The sequence below is a fragment of the Fusarium poae genome, chromosome 3 (genome assembly GCF_019609905.1).
Source record: "Fusarium poae strain DAOMC 252244 chromosome 3, whole genome shotgun sequence".
NCBI classification, from domain to species: domain Eukaryota; kingdom Fungi; phylum Ascomycota; class Sordariomycetes; order Hypocreales; family Nectriaceae; genus Fusarium; species Fusarium poae.
This window is the reverse complement of record NC_058401.1, coordinates 2,855,609-2,872,519: the sequence shown is the minus strand read 5'-3', so window position 1 is coordinate 2,872,519 and position 16,911 is coordinate 2,855,609. Positions and strand designations below refer to the sequence as shown.

Here is a 16,911-nt window from a genome sequence, read left to right as displayed (position 1 = left end):
GGTTCTGGACACCACCGAACTACTACAGTGGGCAGGTACCCATGGGAGGTAGGTCGTTCATCGTTAACTCACTACGGGCTTAGTAGCCTGGAGTAAGCTTAATGAAAGACCACGTTTATTATTCACGACCTACAGTACAGCTCACACATAGCATCATCACTGGCTCCTGTTAAACCCTCATCGCCGTCTCATGGTAGCACCATCTCCACCTCAGTACTAAAACGACTATTTAGTGCCTGGCTGCATTAACAACCGCCTGATGGACCATCTTAGGCCCAATATCTACGACCAGTAACATCGCTCAAGTGCCTTGTAAACCACCTTGTGTCCCGTATCTTGAAGATGGACCATTCCAAGCTTGTCCAAGCCTCAAGCTTTTAACCGCCGCCATAGTTTCTTCGTCTTGTTCCGCTACGACCGACGGGGGCGCAAAATAAGCCGCGTTACTACTTACGTGGATAGATATGAAATGTCGGTGCCTGTCGAAGATTACTGAGGTGCGTACGCCATGCTGATGCCTTTACTTACACCATATACATAATATTCAATCCTCGCGTTCTTTCTCAAATATCCTTATCATCCAAGTCTCTGGTGTTTCATAAACATCAGACGTGGGTCACTCATCTGAGCAAGCATGTATGTATTCGTCCGATCGTCACTCCAAAACTAAAGCTCTTCATTTATCATGTAAGCCAAGACTGATTCTTTTCCAATCACCGTTTACTCGACTATATGCAGGGAGAGCGAATACACAATCTATCCTGAATCCTTGATTTATTCATATGTTTAAGACCATTGGTCGGAACTGTCTCTTCCGAATCTAGAACCTCTATCACATTCTATCTTTTACAATCCAATAAGAACGCCATGTAAGTAACCACTTGTTATGCAGTATGGCAGTTCATGCACAAGTTTTTGTTCTGAGTCCTCAATTTCTCCACGGAAAAAACATCAAGTGACCTGCTGAATCATTTCACACCGCCGATCCCAGTTTCAACATGTGTAATGATTTTCGAACCAGTATTTTCTGTTTGCTCATATGGAGCTCTTCTAGCTATCTCGACCCCAATGCCCTCCCACATACATCAAGACCCTCGTCTGATGACTTGGAGCTAATGCAAGTGACGCTGGCCTCACCCTAGCCAGGAACGCTCGTTTGGTATGCCATTGGCCAGCTCTTCACAAAACCAACGCAACTCTCGCTTCAATCCGTGGTTGAGCGGCCCGCTGCCGCAGGGGTCTTGTTCCCTTTCACAGGGTCGCCGCGGCCTGTTATGCGACCCCATCTCCAACTATATTGAAGCGTGCGCCACGATGTCGACATATGACATGCGTATCAAGTGTCTCATAATGCGCTCAGATACAGTATAACTCATCGTGCACTTTTATCTCGGGTACGGACTGTATGTTTGCATCTTCATAAAAATGTTTTCTGGGATATCACCAGGCAGATAGATCCTCATATTTTGCAGCTGAATGGTGTTGCATCAGACCATATCAAGCTAACCACGGGATTATCCTGTCACACCGCAAACTGCGTCGAAGTGCCGGAGTATGATGGCCAGTCCTTGGGTGAGTGTGATTCACTCGTAACGGCGGATGTGATACTAATCTAGTCAATTAAACCGAGAATGTGCGTTCCCTGATCACAAAGCTAGTCTGCAGTTATGGCCCACCGCTGCCCAAGCGTAGGAACCTGATAGCCTGATCACCAAGCTGATGATGCTGATACAAAGCCCGCTGTGCTGATGGTATTCTTTACACTCTGCTAGGACAGTGTTTCTGTTTTGTTCATTGCAAATACCTAGCGGCAAACATGTTGAATTTTAATCAGAATAATGGTGTAAGCATATAGTTCACTCCGAAATTGGACAGAGGCAAGTAGACTCCGATATGTGCTGTTCTTAGCATAACCCAATTTGCGCCTCTAGGGTAGTGTTTTTTCTACAGAAGATTAGAAGCGACTCCAAGACCAAATCGGCTCATTAGCTTGATACATGGATGGGATATGAGCTATCTTAAAAGTAAACAAGACTGGGCGTCAAGTCCAAGCTCCGCAGTGGTTCAATCTGTGCATCAACATTAAGTGGTTGGTCGCCATAACGTCCGTGATGTAATTCCCGAGTTTTCGGAGCCCATCATAGGAAAAGCGGGTCACGGCCGGAGCATATGTCCGGTCGCATCGGGATCAAGCTTCTGGAACTTAGTTCGATACGCCAAGTCTGAGTTGACTGTTGAGGAGAACTGTACGTAGCTCTGCAGATTCAACATCCAACGGGGTGATGTAATTATACTGGGCCTGCTGAAGAGCTTCGCATGTCCGACCTTGATTCAATCGCCAATACTGGCTGACGTCAACGATAAGTGATGACAAGATGACGACCCATTCTATACAGAAACTTGACGTTATATTAATCGAGTCTTGCCATAATTGCTAAACTCTCACTGAAAAACTTCTTACGGAAACATAGCAGAAGACCCGTCTTCCTCCATATTACCACGCAAAAATGTCAACATCAACAGCTCCATTCTACCAGCTTCGTTGCGGTTGTAACCAATACCCATGGGGTAAACAAGGCTCCAACTCTCTATCCGCCCGACTCTGCGAGAAGACACCAGGATGGGACGGAGACGACAAGAAGAACTTTAAGATTTACGAGGACAAGCCGTATGCTGAGATGTGGATGGGCACTTACCCTACCCTGCCCTCTTATGTTGCTAGCACAGGGGAGGATCTCCAAGATGTTCTAGATCGATATCCTAAGGAGCTTCTTGGAGAGAAGGTGGTTAACAAGTTCGGACACAGCAAGCTTCCATACCTACCCAAGGTTCTGTCGATTGCGAAAGCATTGCCTCTGCAGGTTCACCCCAATAAAGAGTTCTCGAGCAAGAAGCACAAGGAGGATCCCGACTCATTCACCGACGGTAACCACAAGCCTGAGATTGCTCTTGCTTTGTCTGAATTTGAAGCGTTCTGTGGCTTCAAACCTGTCGAGGCCATAGTGGATATCTTGCGCCAGAAGCCGCTGCGACATCTCCTCGTTGCCGGAGGCTTAACCGTTACGGATGAGAAACTTACCCCGGAAGGATTGAAACAAGTCGTTCGAACAATCTTGACCTCTTCTGACGAAGATATCAAGAAAACCTTCCAGGCAATCAGGGAGCTCCCTGACTCTGCTTTTACTGGTCCTAACTCCCATATTCCCCAAGTCGCCAAGAAGCTTGAGGATCAATTCCCCACGAATGATCCCGGTAACCTCGTAGGCCTTCTATGCATGAACTACATGCTACTCCAACCAGGCGAGGTCATCTACATTCCCGCCGGCGGTATCCATGCCTACATCCAGGGCGACATCATCGAATGCATGGCGCGCTCCGACAACGTTCTCAATACTGGTTTCTGCCCCAAGGCGGAACGGGACAATGTTGATGAATTTTGTTCAGTAATAAACTGGGAGTCTACAACCAAAACCCAGACCACCCTGCAACCAGAGACTTATCCCGGAAGCAAGGAGGGAAAGACCCAGCTGTTCAAACCCCCTACCAGCGAGTTCAACGTCCTCACAACCGATCTGAATTCTGGTGAGCGCGAGACCTTGAGTGAAGGTGGTCCCAAGATTATTCTAGCGTCTCGAGGCAGCGCGATAGTGAAGGCCAATGACCAGTCATTTGAGTTGGGAGAAGGACATGTTTATTTCATCGCCCAAGGGGTGAAACTGGAAATTACTGCTGGTAGTGACGGACTGTTGCTGCATAGCGCAGTTTCAGAATAATTCTGTCAACCACAGCTCCAATGGAGGTGGCGATTTTGTGAGTAGACAGAGATGGATGAGTAGTACAAATAAAAGTGTGATGAGCGTTTCCTTCCTTCAATGAGAGCACACTCGAGAGTATAAATTATGAGGAACATGGGCGGGCTGGGATCAATGAGCTGACAGAAGGGGAACTGTTGATCCAAGGTTGGGCTAGGTCAGGAAAGGTTAAGAACACGATTCTTGTTTTGGTCTTGCGTCTTACGCTGGTCGTGAGTATTGAAGGAAAGAACCGTGCAGGGCGCGCCTGCCACTGAAGTGAATCAGAGTCACAGCGCGAGTGCCGTAACATTCATCAACCCCACTAAGCCATCTTTCCTTCTCCAACAAGCTCTTCAGCAACTCCCTCTTGTACAAAAGGATGACCCAAACTCAATAACAAGTCACAAGCTCAAGCTCATACAGTGGACACTTATCCGTGTTCTCGAACACATGTGAAATTTGTGGTTTGTTCTGCTATTTGCCCACTCGAGCGAGCACGCACGTGTTAGCGTTTCTCGTTACAACGCCAATGTCGACGTTTAATGGGATCGTTTCTGAATTCCCAGACATACGAAGTGAGTTGAACTCGTGGCTTTAAATTGTGGAAAGACTAACGAAACAATAGTTGATTTCTTTCGTCGGAATGCAGATGCTCAACCACCCCTGGCTTGCTTCCTGAGCCACGTCCACAGTGACCATCTTGCAGGACTAGAGAGTCTGCGCTCTCCATTGTGAGTCCCCCGTAATCCAGTCGATATCCCAGTCTGACAGAACAAAAAGTGTGTACTGTTCAGCAGCGACTCGAGAAATTCTTCTACGCCTTGAGAGATACCCATGCAGAATCAACTATGCGAAGGGCGTTCTGGAAGCCAGACAACAAACATTCAAGCATCTTAGCAAAGTTTTAGTACGTGATACTCCTTCCACTTGAAATATGATACTGACACTGATAGAAATCTTTGCCTCTCGAAACACCTACAACTATTGAGCTTCGCCCAGGGCAAGAAATCCAGGTGACGCTCTTTGACGCCAACCACTGTCCTGGGGCAGTCATGTTCCGTAAGGCAGAAGCCTTAATCAACTTGTCCAAAGTTACTGACAGTGAATAGTGGTAGAAGGTGACGGGAGAGCTATCTTGTACACCGGAGACATTCGAAGTGAACCATGGTTCGTCAATGCGATTTCCCGGAACCCTAACCTTGTCGAATATACATCGGGTCTCAAAATACTTGACAAGATCTACCTTGACACGTCCTTTACTGAGGATGTTCCATTTGAGACAAAAGCCCATGGTATAGCCGAGTTGTTAAAGAAAGTTTCAAAGTACCCGAAGGATACCGTCTTTCACTTTCAAGCTTGGACTTACGGCTATGAGGACGTCTGGATTGCACTGTCCAAAGCACTCAAGTCCAAGGTAAGTCAAACATATGTAATTTACACCAGTTTTGTGTTTGACACCAACAGATACATGTCGATGACTATAAGCTGCACATCTACAGCTCGCTCAAATCAAAGAAACCAAAGTCACCGTCCGAAGCGAATGTACACTTGACCGCTGAATCGCCAGCTTTAACTGGCCATATGTGTGGGAACACACCTCAATCAGGATGTTTGACTTCAGATACAAACGTACGCTTACACAGCTGCGAAAGGGGAAGCATGTGCGAAGTGGCGTCAAGGCCTATGACTGTGTCGATTCAGCCGATAATTACTCATCTATCTCCAGAAGAGGACTTGGCTGAAGTTGGCGTTGGAGGGGGCGGGGAAGACTTGAAACAGGAGGCCGAACTTGACTTGGACCAAGCTAGCTTAAACGCTCTCTTAAATCTGTCCGTCCTTTACATCAACTTTGCTAGGCTGAGCTAACTTCTCATAGGGCCCAAGCCTCATCTGCTACTTCGGCCGACATGCCTGACATGCTTCGAGAGGGTTTAGAGCAGCTAGTCTCGGCAGGTCATAACATACCTCTGGATTGGAACGCAGACACTTTGAGTACGCATTCGGCTGAAGAGGTCATTACTATGCTTGTAAAAAGGTTGAGAAAGAACAGTAAGACACAAAAGCCCGTTCATGAGGAGGCGTTGCCCAAGACGATCTGCTTCCCTTACTCCAGGCATTCTTCATTACCAGAGCTATGTCACTTTATTGAAGCCTTCCAACCGAAAGACGTATGGCCATGCACCGTTAATACTGCCGAATGGCTCAGAAAAGGTAAGCCATGTGGAATCACCGCCCTAGACGTAGTTAACATATATCAGGAACTACTATTCGATCTCTATTCGGGCGATTCTGTTCTGGCACGGACTTTGAACATGATAGAGTCATGCAAGCCCTAGCCGCTAAACACGCATTGGACAGCCAGAATCAACAACACACCAGTCAAACAACTGTTAATTCAGACCCCGCGCCAAGCTCACCCATCCATGAACCTCAGGATTCTCAAGAGCGAAAGCGTGGCGACGTTGAACCTAGGTTTGTGAGCCCTTTACTGGATACCCAAGCGAGCGACTACCAAGAGGAAGCGATCCTCGACCCAGAGCAGCCGGACGATTTAAATGCACTATCTGAGAGTGTATTGGTGCGCCAAGATAACGACGCACACGTTGCGCAGTCGAGAGTCATTCCACAAGACCTTGACACTGCTTCGGAAGAATTGGCTGGGAATGTATCTGACAACCGACCTCAAGCATCTTCCGCCAGAAAACGCGACTTTTCCAATGTATCCCAGGATGCCCCTGAAGATGGATACCAAGAAACAAAAAACACATCAGGCAAGTCACGCGACTTGATAATATCAGAAAACCACTCTCTTGCTTGTCAAGAGGCTTATTGGCAAATGATCCGCAATTTCCGGGGGGATACTCCTTGGACCCCTTTACAGCTGATCTCGACTAGCAATGAGTATTCTTCCTTAGAGAAGGAATTATAATCACACGGCGGCTGTTGAACATCTGAATTTCACGAAGAAATTGCAGCTGAAATGCCTCAAGTTTGAATATCTCAGGCCACGCAAAACGCAATGGCACATTGAGTCTATAAGTCTATGTATACGCAAGAGCTTCAGCAACTTTTTGTTTAGGCCAGTTCAACATCTCGAGGAACATTGGTTGGCCGATTAAACCTTCCTCGATCTTGGCCATCAGCTGTTGAGACCAGCCTCTCAAATACCAGAATTTTCTCTCGAGGACTGCCCAGTGTACGAGATAATGAGCGAAAAGAAGAAGCGCATGGGGCCTATGTGCGGCAAGATCGAGTAGGACGCTCTCATGAACAGAATACAGCCAGAATTGGACAGCACCAGACTCGGCTTGCACCCCGGCGGCAGCAAAGAGTCTGACAGAGGTTTCAAGATCGTCCAAAGCCGCTGCATAATGTTGCAGACCAGTGGCAGGAATATCAGCTTCTTGAAAAGCCCGCAGTCTTCGGAGGGCGACCCATATATCTCTAGGTAGAGCCGAGTTATCAAGATTGGGGTATCTGTGTTGAAAGTCAAGCTGATGTTGGTATATGATTGGGGGGCGGGTGTGTCGTTACCGTTCTGATTCTTTATCAGAATCGAGCATCCAGATCCCGAAGACAACAGGGGCAAATTCAGATCTGACTACACGTCCCAAGACCGGCTCTAGTGTTGTTCTGATGCCCCTTATCAGGCCGGCTACCTCTATGATGTTGGTGATGGGACTCTCAAGCACACGGTTTTCCATACGCATGGGAAGAGTCAGCATGTGCAAGACGACGACTGAGGCAAAACCAAAAACAGGCATCCAATTGGATAAATTGAAGTGTTGAAGATAGCGACGGTAGCCCTCGGAGCCGAGAGTTTGGTGATAATCGACCAATGGCAAATACGTCTTTCGACTAGCAGGAAGCATGTAAGCTTTGTGAGCGGCGGCAATAGCAAGAATTCCATGCATGACGAAAGGATCCTGGTAGCCTAGTCTTGGGATAGCAACGGACCAGACATATGTTAGATCTTTACGGATGGATAGGCTTTCGGCAGTCACAGTACAATAGTGGTGCATTAACTCGCAATCGCGAGCCCAGAGCTCATGGGGAGGAAAGGGGGCAATTTGGTCAGTGGGACTGGGGTGACTGTGGTCTTGGAAGCGACTGGGAGAGTCAACCTGATGACTTTCGAGAGATTGGGGAGTTGAAGGAGTCAGATTTGGTAGACTGGGCGAGTAGGTTTCGCTGGTGCCATCGATGGAAGATGACGAAGATAGACTGCATACCACACCATGCCTTGTGCAGTGAAAGCACGAAGGGCGAGCTTCATCGCACTATGATGGTCAGTTCTGTGACTGAACTACGAATGGGACATATATTGCAATTATGAGTGCAAAGGAGCAACAGTGGCTTATTATACGAACCTTGACTTTGCGTCTCTTACAGTTCAAGCAGCCTGTGCGAGACTTGGTATGAGTTCTTCGAGAAGCCATTGATTTACGTGATTGGCTTGCAAACCCGCGGGTTCGGATTAGATGGCAATGGAAACGCGAACTATGTATGATGAAAACAAGAACAGGAGAATGATCAAATCTGAGGATCAGCTTTTCACATGGAACTCTCGGGAGAAAGCAGGGCGAGATGAGAGAAGAGCGAGTCCGAACCCGAAGCGAATACTCGTAAAGATGGGTTTCGGTACGCGTACTCGGTTCCGCTAGTCTTGTTCTAGTAAAGATTACACTGTGTAGATCGTGTATTAGACATTTGAGATTGAGGCTCAGCTGTCATTATCCACAACCTCGGTAAGCAATGATAGGTTGCTTAAGTTGAGAGTTAATTAGAGATGGATGGATTTGGCTTGGCCAGGCTATGCATTGTTTGTCTTTGTCTGAGATGAATACGTGTATAGATATGGTAAGTATGGTTGAGTTGAATTGTTTATAAAGAAGCCGTGACAGCGGTTTGAATCGGATGTTTTCCTCTTCTAGAGTATTCAAAGAGCTTTGGCTTTAACTTGCTTGCCTAGTGCTTTTGATTGTTGACACCTCGATCTGGTTGCGTCTATTGTTCGTTCTTTTTGTTTCTTTAATTACTTGTCCTGCCATTTCGTTTAATACCGAAACAAACCGTCGGCAGCCATGAACTGCAACCCTGATTACGAGAATGCAACGTGGGCGTTTTATCGATTTGTACCCTCAAAAGAAGCCAACATTGTCTTTGTGGTTCTTTTCGCAATAACGACGCTGATGCATGTGCTGCAACTTTGGCGAACTAGAACATGGTACATGATGCCGTTAGTTGTGGGTGGAGTCTGTACGTTGTACCTTTTCTCAGTCGACATCAAGATATGTGCTAATGCCGTGGCTTCAGGTGAGGTTATCGGATATATCGGGAGAGTCTTGAATACGAATGAAGAACCGGGCTGCTGGACCATGGGTCCGTATATCATGCAGAGTGTCCTGATTCTTATTGCACCTGCACTGTTTGCAGCTTCGATTTACATGATTCTGGGGAGAACCATCCTCTTGACTGATGGAGAACACCATTCGTTGATACCACGCAAGTGGCTTACGAAGCTCTTTGTCTTTGGCGATGTGGCATCGTTTATGCTCCAATCATCCGGTACGATGCAAATTGAAGGGTTTACCAGGTAACTACAATGCTGATGATTTGTTGTAGGTGGCGGGCTCATGGCTATTGAAGATCTGAACAAAATGGGTGAAAAGATTATTGTTGGAGGTCTCTTCGTTCAACTCTTCTTCTTTGGCTGCTTCATCATTGTCAGCGCCGTCTTTCACGTACGCATGCTGCGTGCCCCGACACCGAATTCGTCACAAAGTCGAGTCCGATGGCAGACATATCTCGCAACTCTTTACGTTACAGGCGTTCTGATCTGGGTGCGCAGTCTATTCAGGGTAATTGAGTTCATCGAAGGTAACGACGGACACTTGATGCGCAGTGAAGTGTGGGTGTTTGTATTCGACGGTATGCTGATGCTCTTGGTGCTCGTGTGGATGAACTGGTTCCATCCTGGTGAGATTGGACTGTTGATTAGAGGTGAAGAGAGTATCACGAATGGACTCGAGTTGATAAAGCTTGGAGGATCTGGAAGGAGAAGTAGAGGTGATACTATGGAGAGTTTAGGATCTGGCAGTCACCTAAGGGATGTGGAAGAGCGCTAAAAAGAAAAAAGGGTACCCCTGGGCCCTGTCAACTTTAATTCTTAGTGCTGTTCGATAACTGATCCAGTTATTGTCAGCAATAAATGTTTTATCCTGGATCTGAGACATAAAAGACGTTTCAAAAACAGGCACGAAGTAACGCCAATAGACCAGTGACACAACTTCCTTGTCTTTTTTTTTAACTTTATATAGGATCATTTCAAAAGATAAAGTGGAATGGCCTCGATGTGCCACCTAGACTAGGCATGTAAAAAAGTGTTTGGTAATATATGTACAGTGATCCTGGCTGCCGAAGCTAAACCAGTACTGGTTTAACCAATATCATCAGCCCATGGCTTTATGCATGTCTCTTGACGCCGTCATCATCCTCATACTCTCATTCTCGGCCTGGAACTAAAAGCAAAGTAGATGATAAAGAAAAACGTGGCTTGGCTTTGACTGGGGTAGTTTCAACTCGTTCTTATTAATGTCTATTCTATCTTTCTCTTCTCTCTCTTCTTCCTTTTCCAAATTCTTCAAAATATTTCTTGTATTTAAGCTCCAAATATGACCTCCTTTGGTGATATCTTGGCACAAATCACCTTTACAAGGGTCATAGTTTATGGTCTTTTGTTTTTACTCATCTCTTTCATTGTCGACTTGTCCACTCAACCTCGATATCCTTCTAATATTCCTGTTCTTGGTCACGACCCCAAGAAATGGTTCTCCAGAATTCGAAATAGCTTTGCCTACTTTACTCAGCATCAGACATGGATTGGTGAAGGTTATGAAAAGGTATTACATTCTATTCTCTCTTCCCACAAACGATACAAAATAAGTCTCTAATAAAAAACAGTATGGCAAAAATGGCCTGCCCTTCATTGCTCCGTCGCCAATCTCTCGTCCTCCCGATGTCATCCTCCCTAGGTCACAAATACCATGGATGATGAACCAGCCCGACCACATCCTCTCCGCTGCTCACGCTCATGATAAGATCCTACATTCAGAGTACAACTTTCTCGGCAAGGAACTTCTTAAGGATGCCTTTGCGGAACGCGTTATGCACAAGTATCTAGCTCGCCATCTATCATCGCTAGTCCCAGCTGTTCAGGACGAGGTCAACAGTGCTGTCAAAGATGCTGTTGAGACACTAACAAAAGCAGCCGCTAACAGGGACGCCAATAACGTCGATGATCAAGGCTTCACCAAAGTAAACATATGGGATCTATGGCTCGCTATCGTTCCTCGAGTTACGAATCGTCTTCTTGTGGGCGCAACCATATGCCGCGACCCAATCTTTATACAGTCTATGGTGCGCTTCACAGATGATGTTGTCCGGAACAGCTTCTTGCTACACGCTTTCCCCCAAGTTCTTCACCCTATTGTCGGCCGTCTCATCACCATCCCGAACTACCTCCATTGGCGTGCGGCTACACGTCGTTTGTTGCCAATCATTGGACAGCGCTTGAAAGACATGCGACGCAAAGAATCCGGAGATCCTGAGATGAAGAGCTGGACACCTCCAGAGGATTATATAACATGGCATATTCGTCTTGCTATGGCAGAAGGGAACTCTTTTGAGCTCGATCCATATGTCATCTCTAAGCGTCTTCTGCCTATAAACTTTGCGGCTATTCACACAACTGTTCTAACTGGCCAGTCTTGGATGTTGGATCTCTGGTCCCTCCCAGCCTCTGAACGCGCTCTTGACACGATCCGGGACGAGCTCGAGGCGAACAAGCCGGCAGAGGGTCACTGGACAAAACAAAATCTTGGTTCCCTCATGCGACTTGACTCATCCTTTCGAGAATCCCAGCGCTTGAGTAACTTTGCAGCAAACCTCGTCGAACGACAAGTTGTTGCGCCCGAGGGTCTTCATAACCCTGATTACGGGTGGACGCTACCGCGTGGTGCTTTTGTTACTGTTAATCTGCAAGGAACGCACCATGATGAGGATATCTACAAGGACGCTATGAAATACTTTCCCTGGAGGTACTCGAATCCTAGGGAAACCTGGGAAATGAAATCGGCCGAAGAAAAGAAGGAACATGAGGAGGAAGGGAGGAGAATAAGGGGGTTGGGGATGGTGACCACCAGTGATATTCACTTAGCGTTTGGTCATGGTCGACATGCGTGGTAAGCCTGATATCACTGATACACCCAATAATAGTGGCATGCTAACATGTATAGTCCGGGGCGTTTCTTCGTTGCGCATGAGCTCAAGCTCATCGGGGCTGCATTACTTCTCGACTACAGTATTAAGACGATTGAGGAACGACCAAAGGCACAATGGATGGGGGCAACGATTATTCCTCCCTTGGATGCATGCATCGAAATTCGGCCGAAATAGATCAACCACTGGCATTTCTATAACGGATTTATTTAGCTGTATCCTCCGTGAGCCTCTCCCTCGTTCAGAGCCACCCCATTCCTCTTATCTTCCATCAATCTTGTCAACGCTTTCACCAGGCTGTCGACAGCTGACTCTGACGTCTGATGATGAAACACAAGTCTCGCCATGGGGAATACCGCAATATTCTCTTTTGCACAATACTCGACGAATGCTGCGGGTGGGATACCGGCGGCTTCAATGTCGGGTAGGATCATGTTGGTCTGCACAGGAAGCACAAACTTGTACCCAACCGCTTCAAGTCTCGCGGCGGCTTCCTTAGCCATGGTATGCACCGATGGGAACCTTGGAATGCTGTACTCTAGAGCTGCCATAGCTGCCGCCGCCATCATTCCTGGCTGTCGAGTGCCTCCTCCCAACATCTTCCTGAACCACTTGGCCCGCTCGATAAAGGGCTTCTTTCCGAGGATCACACTACCCATTGGGGCACCGATACCCTTTGCGAGACAGATGGAAATACTATCGAAGCATGCCGCATACGCCTTGAGATCAACGCCTTCTCCGATCACGCCGTCGAAGATACGGGCGCCGTCAAGATGCATGGCGATGGGTTTCTGGCCTTCTGGAACTGGGAATGAGCGGACATAGTTCGAGATTGCTTGTGCATCCGCAAGTGGTAGAATTGTTCCAGAGAGGGTGTTCTCTAGAGATACAACTCTGGTAGGTGGGAAGTGGACTGCAATGGTCAGCTTTCCGTTAGACATGTCGTGGGGGAGGATATGACATACTATTCCCATCAGCAATAATATTCTTCTTAACGTCTTCCAACGTCAAATGAACTCCGTTCTTAGCATGGATCGTCGTAGCACTCGCCTGAGAAATCACAGGCAAAGCCCCAGACTCCCAACAATGCACATGCGCACGATGATCAAGAAGAACACTATGCGGTGGCTGTGTGAGATGCGTCCTCAGGCAAATCTGGTTTCCCTGGGTACCTGAGATGGCCCACAGAGCAGCTTCCATGCCTGTCATCTCTACAAGACGTGCTTCTAGAGCCTTGACAGAAGGGTCACCTTCCGGGTCGTAGATGTCATCGTTGACTGATGCCTCGAGGATAGCAGTCATCATTTCTTCGATAGGGACGGTGACAACATCGGAGCGAAAGTCCCGAGATGCTTTCTCCCGGCTGGCATGGAGTTTGGATTGGACTTTGGGTGTGAAGAGAGATTCGGGGGTTTCTACGAGGCTGGGCATTGTGAAGGCTTTGCAGTGATGGTTGAGTAATAGATTGTTTGTGGTTTGTGCAAGATATGCTCGAGTCGTTATATACTCTTTCTAGGGACATTGTATCTATATACATATCTATGAGCCCCGCACATATGAGGGGAAACATATTCATTTTCGTCTGGTCTGTTATCTCGTGGTGTATCTTCATTCGATCATGAACAGTTTCCCGCGGGGAGTTGCTAGCTTTGATGCTACTGTATGAGCCGGGCTCGGAGGCTTGCATAGTGTTGTGGATCTAGGCTGGGATAAGTTAACCAAATACGAACGGGTAATTTGATGGCGAGTCTTCAACACGAAGGTACTTATGTTGATGAGCTTGATAGACAGTTAATTATACACGGCACCAAATATCGTCGTAAAGATGCTTGATTAGTTCTTGACGACCAAGGTCATAACTCTCCAACTTCCATATAGCTCGTGGTCCTCGTGCTTTGATCTGCATAGACGTGCATGATAGATAGATAGACAGTTCGGATAGCCAAAGACGAAGAATCTCCACATTCACCTCCGCGGCCAACTTGGTCGTTTCCCGCGGTTGCGAAGCTTCAATATTCGGCATGATTATACACACAGCTTTCATTTACTCCATCACAAAGGGATAGTCGGACATATACAACAAAGATAGTACTTTTGTTTTATTATCGACAAGGCCCGGCATCTTCAAGTCAGATGTCCGGACTCAATCACGCTCATAATCTCCATGACAACTACAGGTCAAAGCCCAACCCATCCGTGTTACCCAAAAACATACCACCTTGCTGTCCTTCTCTCAATAAAGCAGCGACATCAACTCTTCCACCTGTGATATATCTCTCACTCACACCTAGATTCACTCTCCTGCTCAACTCCTCTCTTAGCTGGGCCTTGAGTGCACCCATCTCTGCTTTAGTGAGCTGCTTGGCTGTTTGCTCCTTTCGCCTTCGTCCACCACCGCGACCACCTTTGCCACCGCTTGCGTTGATTTCTTCGAGGTCGTCAGAGTCATATTCTACACCGAGCTCATCGGCAGCATTGCGCAGCCATGTATCGTCGCTGTGAGCCTTTTCCTTGGCAAGTATTGTATCGGCAATCTTCTTGGCCAAGTCCACCCGAGGTTTAAGACGCGATGCCGCCTTGCGATCAATAAGAAGAGTCTGGATGAAATGCTCCCTCTTAGTACCCGCGCTGCGCTCGGCATGAACCTTGCTTGCGAGACGGCGTGTGGGAAGAACTTCTTCAGGGGCGCAGAGGATTACACTAATACCGCTGGACTCTCCACGAGCTGTACGACCGGATCGATGAATGTAAGTATCCGCAGATCGGGGGACATGGTAATGCAAAACTTGGTCAACTTCCTTAATATCAAGACCACGTGCAGCAACATCAGTGGCAATAAGAATAGAGTTGCGGGAAGCAGTGAAGCGTTCGAGAGAGCGATGACGCGCTTTTTGTGCCATCTGGGAGTGCAGGGGAAGAGCTGTAAGGTTAAGGTTCGTAAGAAGAGGTGTAAGACGGCGAACAGCAGAAATGGAATTAGTAAAGACCAGAGTGCGGCGACCAGGGTTAAGAATGAGAACCGTGTAAAGGTAGAGATCCTGCAATTAGTTAGCATCATAAAGTTGGGCAATGTTCTGTAGACTCACCTTTTCCATAGCACCACACTCAATAAGTCCCTCCCTCAGACCTTCAGCCATCTGACTGACAGGGTTGACGTCGATAAATTTGGGCTCGCCCCTGAACTTGAGGCACTTCATCAGATAAGCCATCTTCTCGTCATCGCTTCCTGCGGATTTGCCCTTGCCTGCCAGCTTAGTCTGGAGGTCCTTGTCGAAGGTAGCTGAAAAGACGAGTGTCTGTCGTGCGTTGCTCTCATCATCCTTGTCTTCTTCGTCTTCCTCCTCGTCACTTTCGGCGTCATCGCCGGGGCTCTTTCCATCGAGAGCACCAATGATATCTTCTGCTTCCTTGAATTGTCCAACCTTGAAAAGTCGATCCGCCTCGTCGACAACAAGGAACTTGATCTTGGCAAACTTGCTTTGCAGAGCTCGGTCACCACTAAGAACCTCCCAAAGACGACCGGGTGTACCAATAACGATATCTGCCTTCTCCAGCTGTCGCTGCTGCTTTAGAATACTGAGACCACCCGTTACAACACACACGTACGGTGCGCTGGGGAGACCGTCGCAGAGCGCCTTAAGATGGTCTCCAAGCTGCTTAGCCAATTCTCGGGTCGGAGAGAGCACCAAAGACATGGGGCCCGTTCTCTCGACACCCTGCTCCTGCATCTCCAACCACCGTTCCACCATGGGAATACCGAATGCAAGGGTCTTTCCGGAACCTGTTTGCGCCTTACCAATAACGTCATGGCCAGCCACAATCTCGGGAATCGTCCTCTTCTGAATCTTTGTCGGCTTCATGAACTTGAGTTTTGCGATGGCAGAAATGATCTGGGGTGACAGGTTCAGAGAAACCCAGGCCGCCATGTCGACGTCTTCTTGGTCTGCGTAGTCATTCCCATTGGCCAGCGCGCCGAACGTGTTACCCCCGCGTGCAGAGGACTTTTGTACGCCTTGCGCGGCCTTGACCAGCTGCTCGTCTTGTTTGTTGCCGGTACCGTTCTTCCCATCCAATTTGTTCTTGTTTTGTTTTTGTTTCTGCTTTTTGTTGCTTTCCTGGTCTGCTTTTTCTTGCCCTTCTTTTGGCCCATTCTTGGCCTTATTCTTCCCTTGAGGCTTCTTGCTCTCAGCGCCAGCTTGATCACTGCCAACTTCGCCGGAATCGATATCCCCGACCTCCACAGCGTCGTCGCCAAACCCTTCAAAAGATTGATCGCCATCGACCACTTCTTGTTGAGGATCAATTATGTTGCTTTTGTTCTTGTCGCCAGACACCAAGAATTGCACTCGGCTACCATCCTTAACAATGTCCACACCCTCGATAACCTCGAGTCCACCAAAGTCTTCTCCGACTGAAGCCCAGGAAAGCGCCCCGGGTTCGACAGCGCGGCGCGACTCCTTTCCGCTCTTCTTCTTAGAGCTTGACGGTTTGGGTGTGTTCTTCGATCGTTTCGTGGCGGGACCGGTCGCGATAGGGAGCTTGCGCTTTTTTGATGGAGGAACCATTTGAGTAAGAAGAAGTCGCCTCTGTCAAAGGCGGTCACGGTTTCCTGTTTTTTTTTCTCTTTCGTCTTTAATCGTAGGGAAGTCGCTTGAATGCCGTATTTTTCTTCGTCGAGTTGATCTTGAAATCTGTAGAAGGTCTCCAATTTTTTTTCGTTGATACTTTTTCTTGTCTTATCGTTATCGGCAAAAGTCGATGCCGATCCACCGACCTCAACCATTGGTGAGCAGCCAATGTCCGATGAACCATGAAATGCGTTCTATCAGAAGATACT

The 16,911-nt window shown here is 47.7% G+C and overlaps 7 protein-coding genes across 7 annotated transcripts; 4 read left to right on the top strand and 3 right to left on the bottom strand.

Annotated features, from left to right (window-relative positions):
- Positions 1–2,507: 2,507 nt before the first annotated feature.
- Positions 2,508–3,773, top strand: FPOAC1_008351 (uncharacterized protein; the record flags this gene model as incomplete). Its single annotated transcript, XM_044852795.1, has 1 exon — positions 2,508–3,773. One exon carries the CDS (start codon positions 2,508–2,510, stop codon positions 3,771–3,773), a length of 1,266 nt encoding a protein of 421 aa, XP_044705465.1.
- Positions 3,774–4,323: 550 nt separating this feature from the next.
- FPOAC1_008350 (uncharacterized protein) lies at positions 4,324–6,723 on the top strand (the record flags this gene model as incomplete). Its single annotated transcript, XM_044852794.1, has 9 exons — positions 4,324–4,369; positions 4,420–4,525; positions 4,575–4,701; positions 4,748–4,853; positions 4,904–5,208; positions 5,259–5,423; positions 5,496–5,623; positions 5,671–6,005; positions 6,053–6,723. 9 exons carry the CDS (start codon positions 4,324–4,326, stop codon positions 6,721–6,723), a joined length of 1,989 nt encoding a protein of 662 aa, XP_044705464.1.
- Positions 6,724–6,835: 112 nt separating this feature from the next.
- FPOAC1_008349 (uncharacterized protein) lies at positions 6,836–8,233 on the bottom strand (the record flags this gene model as incomplete). Its single annotated transcript, XM_044852793.1, has 3 exons — positions 6,836–7,271; positions 7,329–8,074; positions 8,165–8,233. The coding sequence occupies 3 exons, from the start codon at positions 8,231–8,233 to the stop codon at positions 6,836–6,838; spliced, it is 1,251 nt and encodes a 416-aa protein (XP_044705463.1).
- Positions 8,234–9,172: 939 nt separating this feature from the next.
- Positions 9,173–9,922, top strand: FPOAC1_008348 (uncharacterized protein; the record flags this gene model as incomplete). The annotated part of the gene is made up of 2 exons (XM_044852792.1): positions 9,173–9,362; positions 9,420–9,922. The coding sequence occupies 2 exons, from the start codon at positions 9,173–9,175 to the stop codon at positions 9,920–9,922; spliced, it is 693 nt and encodes a 230-aa protein (XP_044705462.1).
- Positions 9,923–10,468: 546 nt separating this feature from the next.
- On the top strand, positions 10,469–12,251 carry FPOAC1_008347 (uncharacterized protein; the record flags this gene model as incomplete). Its single annotated transcript, XM_044852791.1, has 3 exons — positions 10,469–10,696; positions 10,758–12,037; positions 12,092–12,251. 3 exons carry the CDS (start codon positions 10,469–10,471, stop codon positions 12,249–12,251), a joined length of 1,668 nt encoding a protein of 555 aa, XP_044705461.1.
- Positions 12,252–12,283: 32 nt separating this feature from the next.
- On the bottom strand, positions 12,284–13,505 carry FPOAC1_008346 (uncharacterized protein; the record flags this gene model as incomplete). Its single annotated transcript, XM_044852790.1, has 2 exons — positions 12,284–12,987; positions 13,040–13,505. 2 exons carry the CDS (start codon positions 13,503–13,505, stop codon positions 12,284–12,286), a joined length of 1,170 nt encoding a protein of 389 aa, XP_044705460.1.
- Positions 13,506–14,245: 740 nt separating this feature from the next.
- On the bottom strand, positions 14,246–16,639 carry MAK5 (ATP-dependent RNA helicase; the record flags this gene model as incomplete). The annotated part of the gene is made up of 2 exons (XM_044852789.1): positions 14,246–15,112; positions 15,161–16,639. 2 exons carry the CDS (start codon positions 16,637–16,639, stop codon positions 14,246–14,248), a joined length of 2,346 nt encoding a protein of 781 aa, XP_044705459.1.
- Between the last annotated feature and the right edge of the window lie 272 nt (positions 16,640–16,911).